Raw genomic sequence first — 22,044 nt, 5'->3', positions numbered from 1 at the left:
AAACTTTTTTTAGTACAAAAAACCAACAATAAACTAATAATAATAATAACTATTTAAAAGATTTATTGAAATTGCATACAATTATATAGACAGAATGATATTTTAAATTAAAATTAAATTTTTTGTTTAAAAGAGATAAAAACTTCTCTTACCCGGCAAATGAGGGTAAAGTGTTTGAGTGACTGGCACTACACCCACTTGAGCTTGTTCCGGAAGCTACAGGTATCAACTAGGGCTTCAAAATCCCCGCCAAAATTCTCCCTCCCGATCTTCGTTTCTCACAGTCGCGGCAATGGATGGCGAAGATGCTAATCCTGAAACTCCCAAATCCACTGCATTGCCTAAACATGGCAGTGGCTCCCAATCAAGCTCCTCCCACATTCATCCTCCTCATCCTCCTCATTCTCCTCATTCTCCTCCTCATCCTCCTCCTCTCAACTCTGTTGATGAAACGCGCTCCAATAAGCCATTGAGTCCTCGGGAATTCGTCCTCTCAGTCGCCTCCAAGATCGCTTCCCAGCCTCTGCAGAACTTCGATTCTAACGTCTGGGGCGTTCTCACTGCCATTTCCGGCAATGCCCGTAAGCGCCAACAGGTTTTTGTCAGACCCCCTTCATCTGTAGTTCTTATAACTAATCGCCTGCCTGTAGTTATGGTTTTACGATTCTGATGCTTCGTCGTTCCTTGATATATATTTATCTTGTCGACTTGGTAATGTTCTTTTTGGAGTCCCAAATTTATTTTTAACTTTTGTGGCGGGAGATGGGACATACGGTTAGATGAGGGACAACTGTGGGGTACTTGAACCTAAAGCTTTTGTTTCGGTAATTTAACTACGTCAACTTCTGCTGATGAAATGTGTTTGAAAACCAGGGTATAAATATCCTTTTGACCGATGATGAACACTGCCTCGGTCGAGTGGCGCCAGATAGTCGATACCAGATTGATTCTAATTCAGTCAGCGCAAAACATTGCAGAATTTATAGGAAGAGCATTGAAGATGCCTGTTGTCCATCAGTTTTCCTCAAAGATACAAGGTTGTCCTTTGCAAAGCGTCTCTGGTTCTCCATGTACTTTGGCGTACACTTTTTTTACGTTACCCCTCATAATACTTTGGTCACGTCTTTTTTGTGTATTGTGCAGCACAAATGGAACGTATCTAAACTGGGAGAGGTTGAAGAAGAACAGTCAGGAGGCTAAAATCTGCCATGGGGACATCATATCACTTGCTGCAGCTCCACAGCATGGTTACTTAAATTTTCATTTTTTACTACCGTGGTTATACCTGCATTTAGCCGACATAGCTCTCCCCGCCGCAATTTTATTGATAGCGTAGAAATGATCTGTCCTTGTTGATTAAATTGTGTCACGTCTTCCTTTATATACCGTTCTTAATTATTCAAGTAGCCATCCTTTTCTTCTGTTATTTCTGCTGGAAATTCAGTTTGAAAATGGTTTAGTGTTAGTTCAAGATGACATCATTTAATAGTCATTGACCACTCCCCCCCCCCCCACATAATTTCAGAGGTCGCATTTGCATTTGTCTATAGAGAAGTGGCTGCATTTACTTCATCATCAGGTGTTGGATCTGCAAAAAGAAAAGCAGGTAAGAGTAGAGTGAAAGTAGATTTATTTTCTTGGTATGCATACTGTTATAATTATTTGGTGGGTGATAGAAAAAGTATAGGCAGCTTGGAAAGTAATATGCTTCTAGCATGCTTCCCAATCTAGTTTCTTGACAGGTCGAATGTCAACTTTAATATGACGTGACTAATATAATGTTTGCACATTGTTACTACCCTGTTCTACAGAGGATTTTGTTTCTGAAAACAAAAGGTTAAGAGGTCTTGGAATTGGTGCTCCTGATGGTCCGATATCTCTTGACGATTTTCGAAGTCTTCAACGATCAAATAAGGTATTGTTGTTCTTCAGGATCTCTTATAATGATGTTGATTTTCAGCGTCCTTATTGATCCTAAATTCTGTCAAATGTTTACTAATTTTTTTGTCCTGTGTTTTTATATGTAGGAGCTTAGGAAGCAGTTGGAGGATCACGTGCTTATGATAGATTCATTGCGTAATGAAAATCGTGCATCTGTGGAGCATCATGAATGTGTATTTAGACTTCTATCACTTATCTCTCCCAGTATGCCGTACATATTTGAATGCATGTGGTGGTTGATAGTTGATACGATTTTGGGGAAACTTTTAGAACTTTTTCAGATTTATTGCTTAAGGTGGTGTATTAGTATATAGCACGTATCAAATATGAATGTTATTATACTTTTTTGTAATATTACATCACAATATCCTACAAATTAAATCACATATGAGGTGGGAGGATTTGAATCTACGACCTCTTAAAGGACGTAGAGATGCCTTAACCGTTGAGCTATGCTCATGTTATTATATTTTCCCGCACCCAATATTTTATTAGACTTTTCACTCATCACTCCTTTCTATGGGTGGTGGCTATGAAACTTGATGAATGTAGTGTAGCATTTGATGCAAGGGCCTCTTCCACAGTTAATGATTATACTAAATCTTAGAAGATGGTGTAATTAACAGGTTCGTTCATTTTTTCTCAATTTCTCCTAGGTCTGGACAAGCCTTCCATTTGCGATGGTGTTTTTGTATCAAAATCTTGCTAACCTAGTGCCCAATAAGTACAGATTATGCAGATTAGTAGCCTAGCCTTGTTGCTGAAAAGAGCATGATAGAATAGGTACTTCCATTAAAATGTTTCCTACAATATTATAGAACAGATTGTTTCAGCCTGCAAGAGTGCAATGAGATTCTGAATAGAAAAACTAGTGAATGTGCATATAGTTCTTCCTCCTCCCCTGCAAGGATAGTAATATAACTCTGATGTTAGTTCTCTCTGCAAGAACTAGTGGGAAGAACACGAGTTTTTCATGTCACTTGCCTTGAGAATTAGTGGGACAAGATTATGCCAGCCAGCAAGAATACAATGGAAGTTTGTATCAATGGTTTCAATTTCAAGCATGGGTAGAGACTTGGTCAAGTAGAAAGAGACCAGGACGTTAGTTGAGGCAGCATCAGTGTAGGAGTAGGCAGTAACACATACTATGTATTCTCATCTTGGTTCCTCATATGCCCAAGCCAAGAAAGAAAACCGGTACGTCATTGCTCAGAAGTCGAGTGGGGCATTTCATTGTAGGCATGTGAGGCCAGCTGTGTGTGCTCATCTTGAATTTTCATATGCCAAAGGAAGCTCTTGAAGTGGCAAAATGAAATCACTGGGAGTCCCAGAAGTGGCAAAATGAAATCACTGGGAGTCCCAGAAGTGGCATCGGTGTAGTATTTGCATCGAATTGTATCATGCAGTTTCCCTTTGCTTCAAAAGGCTAGAGCCCTTTGATTGATGTCATCGGAAGTGGAACACTATGGTGGAATTTGTGGTTGGAGAGGAATTGTTACATTTTTTATGGGTAGAATGAGATTTCAAGCGACCTCTTTGGCTCAGTAGTATTAGAACCTTACGTTGGTCTATGTGGTTTGAGAAAAAAAAAACACAGTTTTTTTTAGAACTTTTAACGAAATACTAAGTTTTTCAGAAGTGGAAAGTATTTTTAATGCTTTAGAAATTGTTATTTCTAGACTTTCTCCTTCTGTTAATGCTTTAGTTGTTAACATAAATTTTTTCCCTCCATCCATATCCTTATAGTTTTGTAAATTGATGACAAAAATGGTATTATTCTTTTTTTTTTTTACAGAACAGGAACCGAGGATTTACTGCAGCATTTGATAATGAATTTAGTCTTGATTCTTGTAGGAGGTGAAAAAGCTTAAAGAATCCATATCAAAATCTTATGAAGATCAACTGACTAAGATGCAGCAGTTGATTGATGATGAACAGAAGGAGCTTGTGGAGGTTCAAAGAATATCTTCTGAACAAAAACATGTTATAGAAGATCTTCAAGAAAGACTCAGTGCTACTGCTCAGTCATGTAATGAAGCAAATGAAATAATAAATAGGTATCTTACTTATTTGTATCTGAATTTAATTGTTTGAAATTTCTTACTCCATCGATTTCGGTTAGTTTTGGGATGTTAGTTGAAACCAAAAAAATTATTGTTGTATATAATTACTTGTCACCAATTTGAACTCATTTATGCTATTAAGTCATCTTGTTTCTTGATGGATTGGAACCGGCAACACATTTTATGAATCATTGAAAACCTGCTTAATTTCTGTAAAGATTATGTGGATCCAATAATTCTGTGGGTTGATTTACGCATATGAGATGTGTGGCTCTGCAAATTAGAGAAATTCCTCAACTGTTGTAATAAAAAAAATAAAGGGTTAGAACCTGCCACTTTTCTTCCTATTTCCTAATCATATATTAGTTACCAACTTTCCAGATTTAGCTTGTTTCAATGTGTTCAAATTTTTTTATTTTTGTTGAAACTGATCCTCTTGACATTGCTGGAAGTGAATCTAACAGTAACCTCTGTCATTTGCATGATATGAGAAAATGTAGTTATGTTTTTTTATTTTTTATTTTCTTACAGCCAGAAGGCCTCTTTAAGCGAATTGAAGGTTCAAATTGATGAAGAGCGTGATCAGAGACGAGAAGAGCGAGAGAAGGCTGCTGCAGATCTGAAGGCAGCTGTAGAGAAAGCTCATGCAGTGGCTCAAGATGAATTAAAACGCATTTCTGATGCTGCCTCAAGGCGTGAAAGAGAACAACAAGAAGTAATCAATAAACTTCAGGTTCGTTCCTTTTTTTTTTTTTTTTTTTTTTTTGTGGTAATGCCTTATTTACAGAAAGTCTGTAAAGTGTCTCTTAAAAATCCATCTGATCTTCGGGAGGAGTAGAGTGGATCTGTCTTATGCATGCTTATTATGGTTCAGTATAATAAATTTATTAGACTCCCTGATCTTTTGAAATATACTGCTTGAAAGAAATAGAACTTTTTAGGAAGAGAATAGGATTGGAGGAAAATGTGTGGAATTATAGTTTTCGGGACTTGTTTTCGGAGATTCTCTTATGATAGTGTTTTGTAATTACTGCCTCTCTTATAGAATGCATTCTTCTTCTTCTTCTTCTTCTTCTTCTTCTTCTTTTATTTTATTTTTTTAATTTGTTGGAAGTATTTTTCACATCTCCTTATCATCAATCAGGAAGCCGAAAAAGAACGGTGTTTTCAGGTGGAAACGTTGAGGTCCAAGTTGGTATATATATTAAATGACTCTTATTTATTCACTTTCAAGCAATTTCACTATTTAAGATTTGAACGTATATTAGTTGCTTTACTTAGCTGCCATATCTATTGCAGGAGGAGACTAGACAGAAATTAGTTATGTCGGACAATAAAGTTCGTCAGCTAGAATCCCAACTTGGTGAAGAGCAGTTATCCTGTACGAATGAAAGAAAAGTAATGATGTTGCATTTTGATTATGTTTTTTAATATATCTACTAGAACTAGAAGTGCAAAAAGATTCTAATGCCCTTTATGGTAATGTTGAAATTGGAGCAGAAAGTTGAAGAGCTTGAACGTGGAATAAAAGAACTGCAGAAAGAGCTTGAGAGTGAAAAGGTAGTTGTAATGTGTTTTTAACAGAGTTGATTTCAACGAATTAGATCACTGCCAATGTGAAAAACTTCCTTCTCATTTTCTTAAGGTTTGTGCTGAAATACGCAAGTATTACAGGTATACATTTATATGTGTTGAGTTAGGAAAATATTTCTGGAATTATCTCCCCAAAGAATAAAGAAGATGGTGCAGTATTATATTTTATTTACGAGTTTTGATCCAGTAAAGCTAAGCTACTCAAGAATTTCTCCTCAAGAAAAGCTTTGTGATTTTGACTAAGATTTTCGAATTTGCTGCTGGACGGTTTTGGTTGGTTGACGTCCTTTCCCAATAACATTCTAGGAGGATATCCTTTAAAGTTAAAACGCAGTTTGGTTGATTTAGTTTTTTTAGGTTCCTCAACCAAGTAATATTTCAATTTCTGAGTAACTGCAAGTTAGGTAAAAGAACAAAGAATCCAACACTAAAAAGAAGCTGGGTTTAAAGTCGTGATCTACCTATAACCTAACCTCAGAAACTGTACAAAGTCCTCTGGCATCCATGGCGATCACTGCTTCTCCTGTGTCCATGCTTCTTTGGTTCCCGTCTCTCTTCTCTCTCTTTTTTCTTTTAATCTAAAAGAAAGGTTATGGTCAAGAAAAAAAAAAAAGATCTAAGTTTTCTCTTCCTGACTTTTTGTTATTAATATATTCTTAACGGTGGATTGCTCATCATATGGTTACCAATCTCACTATTTTAGATAGTTTCTTGATTTGGAGCATTTGTAGCTAGTTAGCTTTGGAGGATCCCTTTGCTGGCCTGTTTTTGCATTCCCCTTTTGTATTTTAGTTTTCTGGATTGAAACTGGTTTCTTAAAGAAAAAAGGAATTTCTTGTACTTTGTTTTTTTTTTTTATTGAAAAGAAAAGCACTCTGAATGTTATCTTTCTTTTGGGTTTATTTTCAGGTGAAGATACTTTCTTAAGTACCTTTGTTCTATACCTTCCCTTTTCATACTACTATGTTTCTGGAAAAATTGGCATAATTGCACAAACTTTTGCAAAGAGTTTTCACTTCTTACATTCTTAATCTGAGGTTTTCCTACTGTCGGTAGCAGGGAGCAAGAGAAGAGGCTTGGGCTAAGGTATCATCCCTGGAGCTTGAAATAAATGCTGCAATAAGGGATCTTGATTTTGAGAGGAGGAGGTTAAAAGGTGCTAGGGAACGAATTATGCTTCGGTGAGAATTTCTCCAGTCAACATATGATGTATTTACTTCTGTTCAAATCATAGCATCGTTCACATGATTGATCGTGTGATTCAAAATATATTAAATGGGTGAGCAGATGAGCTTTAAGACCTCTTCATTATGAAAGAGGTCTGGTGGACGTCCTTGAACAAACACCTTGATAATGGTGAATGAGTATTGATGATACAAGTTTGAAGTCACCTTTTAGTAATCCGCGTGCTTACTTTACTAATCTAGTATTCTTGGTGGATGTGTTGATATTCTAATTTCCTTTTATTCTAGTAACTGCCGGTGTGTTCCTTCACTAAAATTCAAAATTGTTCGTCTCCGTTTGACAATCTGAATAGGTTCCCCCTTCTTGTCGCTAAATTTATTGTGTTATTGCAATTTTCTGCTCTTTAGTATTGTAGTTCAGTAGCGTTATTTACTCTATACATTGCATAAATGCATGCAGAGAAACACAGCTACGAGCATTTTATTCTACCACCGAAGAAATTTCAGCTTTGTTTGGCAAGCAGCAAGAGCAATTAAAAGCAATGCAAAGGACTCTAGAAGATGAAGAGAATTATGAAAACACTTCCTTTGATTTTGATCTCAATGTGCCCTCTCAGGATGCAAATGGAATTTTACTAGGAGATAATATAAGGAAGGACTATTGTAACAAATCTGATAAAACTAGTTCCGCTATGTCAGCTCAGAGGTTTGAGCCAGTCCAAGCTGAGACGTCTACTGACGAAGCCAGCACTGAGAAGAACGACTGTGATTTCAGAAGTCAAGACTGTCAGAATACTCAAGAGGCAGAATTCACAAGTGCTGATGCTGGTGTTAAGGGAGGTTTTGGTTCTGACATTGATGGCGTTGGCACAGCTCCTGTTTTGGAAGGAGACGTGGTTGGGACTGAACGGATTCTTGAGACCGAAAGTCCTGGAGTTGATGGTGGTGATCGAAACATGGATTTGAACAAGGGCATGATCTTAGCTGGGGAAACGATATGTTTTGATGATGAAGGTTGTGCAGGAGAGATGGACGAGCAGGCTAAGATGGTTTGTCGGGAAGCTTACTGTCACTCTCGGACAAATCAAATATGTGATGCTGTCGATGCCGTGGAGGACACTGAAGCTTGTGCTGTCGATGCCGTGGAGGACACTGAAGCTTGTGGAACAGTCAGAACTTCTGACCTTTTAGCTTCTGAAGTTGCTGGTAGCTGGGCTTCCAGTACTGCACCATCAGTTCACGGTGAGAACGAGTCTCAAAGAAGCAGAGGCAATGAAGGAGGAGGTGGTGGAGCCCTTCATGACTCCAACAGCCCAGGGAATCGAAGTACTCTTTTCAAGCCTGTTGCAACAAGACGGAACTCTGAATATCAAACTGTCAGCGAGATGATCAGAATAGTTGCTCCTGAATCAGAACAGTTTTTTCGCTCTAGGGAGGACGGTCGTGAAGGAGAACAAGACTCTACATCTGGCTCAGACACGGACAAGTGCTCGGACAACGACAACGATGCGCATGATAATAGCGAAAGCAAAGCCAAGGATGGGAGAGTCTCAGATTCAGAAACTCAAGGAGTTGATGCCATGGATCCAAAACTAGATGATCCAATGGATGAAGATGATCAAGAAACGCAAGAAGATTCTGTAGGATAAAAGTTTGGAGAGGCTGGAGCTGTAAATATGGTGACTTTCTTATCTTCTCATGTCTTCTTGAGGTATCTTCCTTACGTGCATCGATGTTAGAAAGTATATCCATTATGTAAATATCTGAAATTTTCTTTTCGTTTCTTTTTCACAGCTCTTCCTGGAATGAGATTGTTAGCGGTGAATGATTAGTGCTATGCCATGTAGATGATATTGACGCTATTGAACATAGGAAGTGATTCTACATGACTTCTTTCAAGGTACCATGTTCCTAGAATCATTAAAATAACCGTCTCCGCAATGTCTCCGACAACAATTTTAGATCGTGAGTATCTAATTCTTTATACTATTTGTCTAGACTGTGAGTATCTAAGTCATTTATACTATTTGTCTAGACCGTGAGTATCTGAGTCAATTATACTACCTGTCTAGACCGTGAGTATCTAAGTCATACTACCTGTTTAGATTGTGAGTATCGAAGTAATTTATGCTACCTGTCTAGACCGTGAGTATCTAAGTCATTTATACTACTTGTCTAGACCATGAGTATCTGAGTCATTTATACTACCATACCTTAACTTAAGTCACGAGCCAACTTGATCCCACAACACTCAATTGTGAAGATCTAGAAGGCTTTCGATTTTTAGTCTTTATAACTCCTGTCTATTCATGTAGCCACTTCACTTGAAATGGAATCTCGAAATCGAGCTTTTAGCCTAATCTTCTTAGGAGCTATCATCTCTTAAAGATGCCTTTCTTTCCATCAATCAAATTGTTCTATTTTTTTTTTTATAGAAGTGGAGACTAAGATCCAAGAACTAATTCAATCATGGCTCCATTGAAAGTCAATTGGGTTAGCATAACACCCAAACACCACTGGGATCTGCCAATTCATCTCACGGATTTGCTTCCTTATTGTCAGAGATATTGACTTCACTCACCAAAGTGGTTCTTGAAATTATTATGGCCTCCCACTGTCTTCAACATTTTATCCTCCAACAAATTTTATTCTAAAATAATAATTAGACAAAGGAAACAAATCTTCAATTCTTACCGACAATTTTTTTTTTTTTTTTTTTTTTTTTTTTGTATATATAAATATTTTCTATTTATGATATTTATTTTATTCCAATAGTCAACTTTCCATTTTTATTTATTAGAAAAACAACTTAAAAATTATCACTACTTTGAAAGGAAATATTCCTTTCATGAAAACGTTCAAGCATTGTTAGACTATGAAAAGAAATCATAGTATTTTTTTCCCTTTAAAAAGGGTTTCAATTTTGTTTTTATTCCCTAATTTTTTTAAAAAAGAATAAATTAATGCGATTATATTTAAGAACTATGAAATTATTTTAAAAATAATATCGGAATTGAGTTTAAGTCGAGTAGACTAAAGTGAACTGATTGACAAAAGTGCATTAGATCAGGACTTTTTCTTAACTGCCCCTTCATTTTATTATATTATCAAAATAGCCCCTTGCATCCATATATTTTTTCTCTATTTACTTATTATCCATTCAAGTAATTAAATATGATAGTTTAATATTTAATATTTAATATTTAAAAATAAGAGTTTAAATTTATATAAAAATTATGAATATAAACTCTTCTTTTTAAAAACTTTATATTATATATAAACACAATTGATGAAGCTCTTGTCTTATTTTGGAAATTTTATTTTCTCATCTTTACAATAATTTTCTATGGTGTAATCATTATTTTAAAAATGTAAAAGTTGAATTAACTCCCTCTACTATATAGCCTATAGGTATAGGTGGGGGTGCACCTTAATTAGATTTGGAAGAAAACCCTTTGATATTATCATGCCCACTCTTAAATTCTCTTCCTAATTTTTAAATTCCAATATAGTTTTTATTTTAATTTAATTATAGATAAATATTCCATTTATAGGTAATATAATTCTTTTCTAAATAATATATTATACAATAATGTTTATCTGATCATAACTATTCATATTTATCAAGTACGATACAAAAAAATTACTTAAAATTTAAAAAAGACGGAGGGGTATTTTGGTAATTTGACAAATAACGTTAGAATATTTTTTTTAAAAAAAATGGGGTTCACGGGCTTACATTGGTGATACTCATATTCATTATTATGGTTGAGAAAAAAAAAATGATAAGAGAAAATTTAAAATTGCATAAGAAGAAGAATTGCAATGATGGAAAGAGATGAGACGATGGAGAAGAAGAAGGAGGAAAGATGGAAAGAAAAAAAGAAAAAAAAGAAAGGAAAATTGAAGCAATGAATTGCAGTGAATATATAATTTAATAATTGAATTTAGTGGCACAACAAAAGAAACCATGGATTTCTAGTTTGAATTTGGTGGAGGATGCTGATGATGTGGACCACCCTCTTTCATAATGAGAGGTACATTCAAAAGTACTTCATTTTCCCTTAATTTAACCTATTTTTACCTCCTTTCATCTTAATCATTTACCCATTAAATTAAATATTTGTACATACTTCATTTAATTATTCAATTTTCTATACATTACAATTTTTTTTCTTTTTTTCATCCAACCAATTTATTGTATATAAAATTGTAAATTCTTAAATATATTGAACTGAAAATTTAAAATTTATTAAACACTTTTAAAGTTTTATGGGCTAAATAGATATGTAACTAAAAATTTACTGACTAAAAACTTTCAATTTAACCGGTTTGTTAGTTAGATTACGAGAGATATTTTGAACATGACTTAAATTTTCGAGTTTTAATCTTTTCAATATCTCGGGTAGATGAATGAGCGAGAATTTAAGCTTACATAATTAGACTAACCAAATTGTATTCCATACTAGATTATTTATTTGGTAATTAAGTGCAAATAAAAAAAAAATGAAAATTAGAGATAATATAATAATAATAAATAATGAAGAGATTTATCTTTCATTGAAGATGCATATCTTAATAATTATTTATTTATTGATTATATATTTTCACATATTTATTTTAAAATTAATGATGATTTATTGCTATTTGTTAAAGGGCGAAAGAATAATACACGAAGAAAATGAATTAATAGTTTCTTAAAATATAGTTTGGGAATACAAATATATTTTCTATGTAATTATATAATTTAAAATATTTTATAAAATAAATATTATAGTTAGTTTGATTTTTCCAAACTCGAACAATTAAATTAGTTTTATGGAAAAAATCGAACCATCGACCTTTAACATATAATAATTTAATTATTTTAAATTTAACAAAATTGAAATAAAATAATTAAATAAACAAGAAAATGATAACACTAATGAATTTTTGTTTAGAAGAAAATTAGATTCCAAATAATAATCATTTTGTTTGTTCATTTTTTCTCTTTCTATTTTCAGAAAATAAACTCTTAACTTAAATTAAATATTACAACTTTTTAATTAACTATTTAATATTTTAATTGAACAAAATCAATAGAACTCGTCTTGTGGGTCCCACTTGTGAACATATTAAGTTTTACTGAATTCCATGGCATTTTATTTTTTTTTATTAAAAAACAAAAATTAAAAATAAATTCCTTTTTTATTTTGTCTTCACATCCTCAACGATTATATGATATGCTTCCATTCCATCACTATTTTTTTGTCATTTTCAAACTAACCCCATATTTTTATCTATATATTTCTACAATTTATTTTCCCAAAATATTTAAATTCGATTATTTTTTTTAAAAAATAACTATTTATCTTAATAATACTATTTTAATTAATTAATTTTTTGAATTTATATCAATTTAGTATGTACCTCTAAATTTATAAAGTTTAGCATTAATTTAGCGTTTTAATTAATACAGAGCCAAAAATTATGAATATAAATTAATTTTGTTGGGACGTATATAAAATTATAATTAAGAGGGGAAGAAAAATAAAATTTAGGCATATGATTGGATTAGTTGATGGAACTTAACTTTCAAAACTTTAGTTACTAATGAATCCAATAATGCATCTTTTTTTGTTCTTCAAAGCTTTAATAATGTAAATAATTAAAGTGACAAGACATACATGCAAAAGGGAATGTTTTACTAATTTTCAAATTTTGTATTATCATTTTCTTTTTTCAAAAAATAAATCATAATAATTTGAATTTAAGTTTTTAAACATTACTTCCACGTATAATTTTTTTTATTATTATTTTCAAAATTCAAGTAAATTTTTTAAAACTCTACAAAAAAAAAAAAAAAATTATATATATTAATATTTAGCTTAGAGTTGGAGTATTTATTTAAAAAATAATAATTTTTGGAAGGAAAAAAAAAAAAAGAGAAATTAATTATTATAAAAAAAATGAGCGAGAAATTGGAGGTGTAGGTGGCACGTGGGAAATGGGGGACCATGTGAGGTGGGTGAGCTAAATTAGACAAATTATGAACACCGTCAATTTATCATCATTATTTCATTTCATCCCTCTTTTGCATATACAAACACATACACACACACACTTATTTATGTGGTGCTCATGAATCATTATCATCAAGAACAACCCACCCAATTTTAAATTGCTTTCAAAAATACTTTTATTTTTTAAATTTACAATATTATCCTCTGCCCGTCGTTAAAATTTCAAAAATAGATTCAGAGTATAAAACTGTCTCGATAGTGATTTAAAATAATACCCAGTCTCAAATCTCAGTTTTTGTCGGATAAATAATAATTTTAAAACTTTTATATATTATATATACAGATATGTACGTGTGTGTCTATGTATGTGATATATTTTATTTTGTTATTTAACGAGACATGGTTTTGTACTCGATTGCATCGAGAAAATGGACAAAAAGTGGACCTAACTATATTGACTCGACACTTACTTTTTTTTTTTTTCTCAAATAAATAGTTCGAGAAGAAATGGTTATGTGTAAGTAAATTAATTTGTAAAAGACTTCTTATGTACTTGTTTAAAAATATTTATTTAGAGGATTTGGAGTGGATAATATCAAATAAAGAAATATAATATCTAAATTAATTTAATCATAAAAAAAAATAAATTAAATGATTAAATGTGATATGGCTTGACAAAGCTCCCACGTGCCAGTTTTGCCAACGCGACAAAATTACTGAAAATAAAAAATAAAAAATAAAAGAAATAAGTGTGTGAAAGGAGAGAAAGAGCAAAGTGTCTGCTTTTCAAAAACATCCTTTCTCTCTTCATCTTTTATCTTTCTCACATCCTCCCCATAACAATTATAAGTTTTTTTTTTTTTTTTTTTTTTTCTTAATCAATAAATAACATTTTAATAGCTATATCTAAAATTTTAAAAATATATATATTTTAGTTCATAAATTAAAATAATAATAATTATTATTAGGTAATTTATTTATTTGAACATAAATTTGGTAATTTATTAATATACAATCTCAAATTAATATAATTATGAGAATTAAAATATATTTTTAAAACTGTCTTAGTCAAATTTGAGCAAGGTAAATTAATTAAAATATATACTTTTGACCAAGAATGGTCGAAAAGATATTTAAATCCAATCTGTTACATGTTGAACATTACATAGTTGGTCTAATGGACATTTCGACAGGTTAAAATAATAATAATATGAAAAAAATAAGGTTAAAACTCCACTCGGGCGATTGATATCTTTATCCACTAAACTATGCCCAAATTGACATTATGGTGTTACACTCGAAGAAAAGAGGGGTACATGAATGAATCAAGACCTTATTTGAATGAGAGCGATTCTAAGGATAGGATGATTGAGAAGGACTTAAAAGAATTGAAAGCTACTACCCATGCCAACAAGTTGCACTGTCCTGTTTTTTGCTGGAAGGACTCGTGTTGATTTGTGGGGATGGGATTCACTCTTAGAAGCGAGAAGTAAGTAGAGTGACCATGTCACAGGTGAATATCGGGGCCATCAGTGTTGAAGGACATAAGTTGTTACAGATGGTCACTTACTTAAACCGTTATCTGAAAAAAAAATAGTCAAAATGGGCATAATTAATCGGACAAAATACTCGAGAATATAAAAAAATAAAATAAAAAAGTGAAAAATTGGTAATAAAATAAGAATTGCTTGAAGAAACACTATACTTATAAAGGAAAAGCTTGAAGTGTAAGAATAATAGGATGAGTTGTTTGCTGAAAGATAAAACATTCTCAAAACCGGAGTTGAAAAAAAAAAATAATAATAATAAATAATAATAATAATAATAATAAAAAGAAAGAAGAAGTTATGGGTATGAATGGTGGAGGGTAAAGGGAGGCAGCTGCTGGGTTTGGTACTTTGAACGCACACAAATTATATTCAAACATTTAATTTCAAGCCAAACAATTCCAACTTCATCATTGCCCTAAGTTTGATTGTTCCACACGGCTATGTTACGTATCTATGCATATATTAACATTATTATATACACATATTTTTTTTACCATATGCTTTTTTATTTTACCATATGGTTCTTATAAATTTCTTTTTTTTTTTTCAAAAACTTTATTATATCTTACACGAAATTTCCTCCTCCCCTCATCCTTTAAAAATTGATTTTTTTTTTTAAAAAAAGAAATTTTTAAACAGATATTTTATTTATTTATTTATAGAATTCCTAGGCAATAAATAATGAATTTCAATTAAAAAAAAAAAAACTTAATATTGGGCGAAGAGTATCACATTAATTCAAGTTGCATTAATACTTTTTAACATTTTAAAAAAAATTAATTTATGTCGTTTATTTATATCTTATAAATCAGGTTATTCAGTAGTTTCGAGAATATTAGTATTTTTAAAAAATGTTTGAATATATTAATAAAATTTTCGAGAGTATTTAGTAGTCCTTTGAAGACTGAGTTTTAGGTGTTCAGTTTATGCTTAAAAAGTCTGTAAAAATTGTAAAAATTTTAAAATATTGAATTGTATATACATAAAATTTAAAAATTTAAACATTTATTAGACACAAATTAAACATTTAAACATTAGAGCTGGAAAATATTTTTCATCATAAGATATATAGGACCAGGGACGAAGATTATATTTCCGGTCTCCGCCCTCGCCACGTCTCAACATATAACTTATAATAGTAAAATAAAGATTAAATTACAAATTTAATTTTTAAATTTTAAAATAAATATTTAATATATATTTTTTTAAGTTAATAATTATTATGACATAAAAGTTAAATTTTATATGTAATAAATTAAATTTATAAATTAAGAAATATTAATTGCTTTAATGGAAGTTACAAAATGCGACGAATAAAGCATTTAATTGGAGCAAATGAACCGAACTGAATCCTAATTGTTGCCTACGGCTTTAGGTTTTTTTAGAGTTTTTTTTTTTTCAAAATAAATAAATAAATCTCAATTTCTCACAGTGATCGTCTTCTAATTCTGCATTGTTCGTCATCTACTTGCTGCCCCTTTGCCATCATGAGTCTTACTGTAATCATTGCTATGGAAAGCCTCTCTTTCTCTCTCTTCTGCCATTCCCCTTTTTGTTCGTCTCTCTTCTATTTATACTTCCAATCTCCTTCTCCGCCATTGCTAACCAGTTCTTCCAATTCGACCTTCTCTGCAGCAGCCGAAGTATGTGCGATTCTTCTCGATTGAACCTCCTCACTCGTTCGTTTTTAGATTCTCGCCATCGCCGGCGGCCGATTCGAGTTTACAGGCTTTTGAGGTGATTGATTTTTTTGTTTTTGTTTTTGTTCTTGCTTTTCCGATTTGATTCTTCGGTTTCTCTGATTTTGTATTTACAGAGTTTGTGGTTTGTTTTCAGGAGGATGAGATTCAAGAAGGAAGAGGCGAATACGGCGGGCGTTAAGGTAGAGATGGAGATCAAGAATTTGAAACTGTACATGGAGAATCAGAGCATTATTGAGGAGAACGAGAGGCTGAGGAAGAAAGCGTTTCTTCTTCACAAAGAGAATCAGGTTTTGTTATCTCAACTCCAGAATTTCTCCAAGCAAAAACCACTGCCTAGCTCCAATTTGAGCGCCTGGCTCGAAAATTAAAAATCGTCTGTAACAAAGAATCAAGTAGAGGATCTCTCAACCTTTGATAATTTTCTTCCTTCCGATTTCTTTCTTTCTTTCTTTTTTCCTACGATTCCTTGGTATGTAATCTGTTATTTTGACAATAAGTTAGGTTTAGATCTTGAGGGGAGGGGAATAAGGGTAAAATTCAGTTATTAGGGGATAGATTTTCAGAACATAGTGATGTTATGAAGTATCATGAAGCAAAACTCTGTAGTCTGTACTGTAAAATTCGGTCTATCGAAATTCTCCATTGATGAACCTTTGTTTATGTGATCAAACTCCATTGGAGAAGCTTGGTTGGTGCTTTGTTCAAGAGCGCGTTGTGACTCTCTCGCTCCTTAAAATTCTTGTATTCTTTTTTTAAAAAATATTCTCTCGAATCGATTTATATATTTTAATTATATTGGTAAGAGGATAGGATTAAGAAATCATGTTATGACAAGTTACTCGAATCAAAGTTGATAGTAATTTCAACTAAAAATATATATTTTCTTCATTTTCTGACAATATATTATAGTAATTTCTTCAAATTATTTTTCTATTTTCTACCTCAATAAAAAAAAAAAAAAAAGGATAATTTTAAAAAACCTACGTGGTTTCCTCGCTAGTTTAATTATTATTAAAATTAAAAATTAAAAAAACTTCACAAAGCGTCTTGCTTGAATACTGAATATATATTTTTTAATATAATTTAAATTTACCTAAAATATTAATTTAGAAAATGAGTGAAATGCATGAGATTGTAATTTTTTATCTTAAAATTTCAATTTCGAGTAGGATAAACTTAAATATCTGTGGAGGTTTTATCTTTGGTTTAATTTCTGTTAATTTATCGTCTAATTTTAATTAAAAGCAACATATTTTTTTTTTTTTTTTTTTTTTTTTTTTTGCCTAAATCATTAATTTTAATAAAATAAAATTCTCACAAAAAAGAAAAAAAATTGACCCAATTTAAAATGTGTATTTAGCCATATTTTGTAATTCAAGAGAAAACTTTATAAATAATATTTTAAGGGAGAACTTGCTAAATTCAAATTTAGAATTAAAATTAATAAAACACAAATTTGGGAGTTAAAATTATTTTATTTCATTTTTCCTCTACACTTTCTAACCTAAAACACCAAATTGAAATTAAGTCTAAATCAATAATTATTTACAAACCCATCACATCATTAAAAAAAATCTAGTTCAAATATTGATTAAAAAAAACACCCAATATTTAATTTCATTAAATTGAGATAAATGCTATCTATAATTTTATTCTAAAATTTAAAAAAAGCATTGCAAATTTACTTTTGCGTTGGTTTTTGTTCCAATTAAGGTTGAAAAAGTGTTCTATGTGGTCTAATGAATAGTAATAACACACATATTTGATTTAAATAACCAAACAAAATTCAGACATTTATTTAAACTTAAAAAAGTGGGTTTTTTCTATTAAAAAAACAATAATGAAATAGTTATAAAACAGTCAATAAAGTGGGAGAATAAGAACAATAAATAGAATTTTATAATTGAAAATATTAAAATAAAAAACCCCCCTTTAATATATTCTCAATGTACTTATAGAGACGAGAATATAATCAACAAACAAGAACGTAACGTAAGGGGGAAACCTTTAATATAATTTTTAAAAATTTGGAATTGGATATCTCAACAGAATGAGGCCCCAACCAACAGCAACAGGCATCCATTTAGACGCCAAGAAACGAGTTGAAGACTTGGGTTTCACGTCCATTAATTCATATTTTATTATTACTACAAATTCAACACCACAAAACTCAATAACAGTCTGCCTTACTACAGAGAACCAACAAGAAATCTTAAGATTAAGTGCATGGGGAATAGAGTACAGACCTGAAAAATCTGAAGCAGCAAGGCAGCAAGGACCAAGGAACCGTGCTGTTAATACCGACTAACCAAATTGAAATCGTCGTCGTCGAGAACTTGTACGTCTTTTTCACCGACGAAGTTTTCCCGCCCAATTTGCTTGACTAAATTCACAAACTCCTCCCTCTTTGCTTTTGGAAGAGGTATGTATGGTAACCTAAACACAGGCCTCACGACCCCGAGTTGAGCAAGCGCCGTGTTGAGGCCTATTGGGTTGGGTTCGAAGAACAACCAGTCCATCAAAGGCATCAGTTTTGCATTTAGGGAAGGGTTCTTCCCTCCAAACATGAGCTCTCTCATTAAACCAGGCACCAAGTTGCTAGTAACAGAAATAACTCCAGTTGCTCCATGATTCCACCTGGCATCGTGACACTGATCGTCGTTTCCACTCCAGACCACAATTCCTTGGTCGGAGTACTGCTCGACACGATTGTTTCCAACGCACTCCTTCACACCTGCCAGATTGGGACTTTGAGCAACAGTTTGAATGACATGTGGGGGGATATCTTGACCAGTTCGAGGTGGTACGTTATATATAATAGTTGGGCCCATAGAAAGCACACAATTGAAGTGTGAGATCATTCCCTCGATCGAAGTTTTGCCATAATAAGGATTTATGTGAAGGGCAGCGTGCATTCCAACAGCAAATCCCTGCTCCGAAGCATGAATTGCTTCTCTTGTAGAGTTACTTCCAGTGTTGCCTATGACCTTGATTGATCCACCAAAACAGTTGACAGTGTGCCCAATAAGCATTATGTGCTCATCCCAGCTCATCAACTGACCTTCGCCAGTCGTACCGCCCACAATCACAGCTTCAGCTCCATTTTCGATCTGCCGATTCACCAAGGCATCATATGCTTCAAGATCAAATCTACCATCCGGAAGATAAGGTGTTTTAATGGCAGTTACAAGTCTGAGAGATTTGATATCATCAGCTGATGTCCTGCAAATAAGAGCTGGAGAAATTGAGCCAGTCTATGATTGTTATGAACTGAAATAAACAGACAGCAATGACTAAGAGAGAACACTTTATGACCCAGCGGATACACCAGCATAGATTCATAATCATAAATATTGTAGAGCCAAAAAACATTCAGACACTGATTACATAAGTCGATCACAATGTTAATTGCTAGTAACGTGTAACAGCAGTTGTTGAGTTCAGAATGTTTACTATAAGGGTTCACACCATATCAAAATTCCCGGCCAGTATCTCCCAAAAAAAATTTGGGGTGGGGGGTGTGAGCAAGTTAGTCGTTTAATTCTTCCTCGGACCGTGATGGTGAATGAAGACCAGTCAATTATTACATTGTGTCTAATCAGTGAGAGAAAGCATGCAAAAAAAAAAATGCTCACATCTTTTGTTATCTTATATCTACCAACTGAGGAAAGTTGAGATCGGTGATAAAAAAATAATTTTAACAGAAAAACTATTATTATGAACTGAAGTAAACAGACAGCAATAACTAATATCCTAAACGCTAGTAAACCCAAACGCTACATAATGCAAACAGCCGACATGAAAAATGCAATTACAAATCCTATTTACAGACATTGACCAGTTCACTAAGAGGCGAGAGGCCTTCCCAACTTAACCTCCATAAGAACGAATTCAAAAAATTAAATAGCTCACCTGTTCTTGACTTCGAAACTGCGCATTGGAAGGTGTGCATTGGGCAGGATGGCAGCCTGTGGAGATCTCCATAAGGCAGTCCTCTTGCGTCTGACAGTAACGAAGGAAGTAACATTGGTAAGTACATAATTTGACAAGTAGTGTTCAGACAGCCCTCCATTTCAAATCGAACCATTCATTCACGGTGAACCCAATTGATATTCTACGTTACATTTCATTTACACTTCAGGAAACAATTAATCTATTGCACAAAATAGGAAGAACCTAACGTTCGCCGGCAGTATCATTGGCGACATGACTTAAGATTATTTCCTTTCGTTTTCTTACATACTTGAAGTGATAAAAAACGAACATGCAGACAGAATATACATGGAATTATATGTATTGCTAGTATGTTTGAAACGAAAAATTGCAGGGAGATGCGAAATAGAAGTAATTCGATTAAGAAGTAGAAACACACAGCCACGACTGGTTGCAATAATCATCGATGGAGCAACTTTGGTCAAAGTCAGCTGGATGCTTAATGACCAGCATCAATCAGTACGAGAAGTAATCCGATTAAGAAGTAGAAACACACAGCCACGACTGGTTGCAATAATCATCGATGGAGCAACTTTGGTCAAAGTCAGCTGGATGCTTAATGACCAGCATCAATCAGTACGAATAAATTATTCATTACTTCAAATAAAATAATATGTCAAGGCAGCTACTAAAATGGCGTATGTGAATGCATTTCAAGTAAATCCAAAAACCTTAAATCGTTGTTTAATAATTCAACTGAAAGTGGTATGTATACCTCCTGCAGCTGTCGTTGTAACTGGGACGCGGAAACTGAAGAGCATGCTCCTGCAAGCACGCGCCAAAGCCTTGAACACTGGTCATTTGGAACACCCAACCGATAACAAAACTTTCGCAGATGATGAACCTTCTTCACGGACCAACCAGCTACTGGAATCGTTTCCGGAAAAGGAAAACCGCCGAGGAGGATATGTGGAAGGGTGCAGAAGTTTACAGAATGATGACGGCGATGTTTGCAATTGCTGCGGTGGTCGTCGTTGTGGTCGAAATAGTTCCGGTGACAGAACGTCGGAGGGAGCAGACGGAGAGGTCCATGTGATGTGACTGGCTTTGAATGGAGAAATGCTTTTGATTGGAGCGGATGAGGATTTTAATGGAGGGAAGTGGAAATGGCTGATCATGGCTAAGGCTAGGGTTTGGACAGCCAAATTGTTGGATGGGCTTTTGATTGTGGGTAAGTGGAAATTGGGCTGCCGCGAGAGCAAAACCCAATAACGATATATTGGAATGGGCCGAGATCGGCCCAAACGTTTAAAGGAAAATTAGTTTGGTTTTTTCCTTATTATAATTTTAAAATGAAAAATATCAAATAAATAAATAAATATATATATATATAATATTATTTTTCGTTGATCCATAAATATTTGTGGTTTGACCTAATTGATTATGTGATGTCCAGGTTGGGGAGGAGAACAACCCACCATTTATAAGGGTGTGAAAACCTTCCCCTAGCAAACGAGTTTTAAAGCCACCATTTATAAGGGTGTGAAAACCTTCCCGTAGCAGACGAGTTTTAAAGCCACCATTTATAAGGGTGTGAAAACCTTTTCTTAGCAGACGTGTTTTAAAGTCTTAAGGGGAAGCCCGAAAGGAAAAGTCTAAAGAGGACAATATCTAGCCTTGAGGGGAAGCTCAAAATCCCCTAACAGACGCGTTTTAAAGCGGGAAAAGCCCAAAGAGGACAATATCTAACCTCGAGGGGAAGCCCGAAATCCCCTAACAGACGCGTTTTAAAGCCTTGAGGGGAAGCCCGAAGGGGAAAGCTCAAAGAGGACAATATGAAAGGAAAAGCCCAAAGAGGACAATATCTAGTCTTGAGGGGAAGCCCGAAATCCCCTTACAGACGCGTTTTAAAGCCTTGAGGGGAAGCCCGAAAGGGAAGCTCAAAGAGGACAATATGAAAGGAAAAGTCAAAAGATGACAATATCTAGCCTTGAGGGGAAGCCCGAAATCCCCTAACAGACGCGTTTTAAAGTCTTGAGAGGAATCCCGAAAGGGAAAGCTCAAAGAGGATAATA

At 33.4% G+C, this 22,044-nt stretch overlaps 3 protein-coding genes across 6 annotated transcripts; 2 read left to right on the top strand and 1 right to left on the bottom strand.

The window, feature by feature from the left end:
- Positions 1-156: 156 nt before the first annotated feature.
- LOC111790985 (SMAD/FHA domain-containing protein) lies at positions 157-8,967 on the top strand. Of its 4 annotated transcripts, none has more exons than XR_015420402.1 (14): positions 157-595; positions 874-1,037; positions 1,144-1,247; positions 1,526-1,606; positions 1,812-1,915; positions 2,028-2,114; positions 3,796-3,998; positions 4,536-4,737; positions 5,149-5,199; positions 5,304-5,402; positions 5,505-5,564; positions 6,657-6,778; positions 7,242-8,492; positions 8,576-8,967. XR_015420402.1 is itself a non-coding variant. In XM_023672137.2 (14 exons), the coding sequence occupies exons 1-13, from the start codon at positions 293-295 to the stop codon at positions 8,428-8,430; spliced, it is 2,772 nt and encodes a 923-aa protein (XP_023527905.2). In that variant the 5' UTR covers positions 157-292; the 3' UTR covers positions 8,431-8,460; positions 8,576-8,967. The 4 variants fall into 4 exon arrangements, 1 of the variants encoding a protein (XP_023527905.2); XR_015420401.1 differs by having other exon boundaries at positions 6,654-6,778; XM_023672137.2 differs by having other exon boundaries at positions 6,654-6,778; positions 7,242-8,460.
- A 6,762-nt stretch (positions 8,968-15,729) lies between these two features.
- LOC111790955 (protein LITTLE ZIPPER 1) lies at positions 15,730-16,686 on the top strand. Its single transcript, XM_023672097.2, has 2 exons — positions 15,730-16,070; positions 16,170-16,686. The coding sequence occupies exons 1-2, from the start codon at positions 15,979-15,981 to the stop codon at positions 16,402-16,404; spliced, it is 327 nt and encodes a 108-aa protein (XP_023527865.2). The 5' UTR covers positions 15,730-15,978; the 3' UTR covers positions 16,405-16,686.
- A 1,465-nt stretch (positions 16,687-18,151) lies between these two features.
- On the bottom strand, positions 18,152-21,084 carry LOC111791537 (4-hydroxy-tetrahydrodipicolinate synthase, chloroplastic). Its single transcript, XM_023672922.2, has 3 exons — positions 20,745-21,084; positions 19,949-20,038; positions 18,152-19,258 (listed from the first exon to the last, which is right to left on the bottom strand). The coding sequence occupies exons 1-3, from the start codon at positions 20,828-20,830 to the stop codon at positions 18,331-18,333; spliced, it is 1,104 nt and encodes a 367-aa protein (XP_023528690.2). The 5' UTR covers positions 20,831-21,084; the 3' UTR covers positions 18,152-18,330.
- Between the last annotated feature and the right edge of the window lie 960 nt (positions 21,085-22,044).

The sequence above is a fragment of the Cucurbita pepo genome, chromosome 3 (assembly GCF_057944985.1).
Source record: "Cucurbita pepo subsp. pepo isolate OVF chromosome 3, ASM5794498v1, whole genome shotgun sequence".
Taxonomy (NCBI): Eukaryota; Viridiplantae; Streptophyta; class Magnoliopsida; order Cucurbitales; family Cucurbitaceae; genus Cucurbita; species Cucurbita pepo.
Note: the sequence above shows the minus strand (reverse complement) of the source record. Positions and strands in the feature narration are given on the sequence as shown.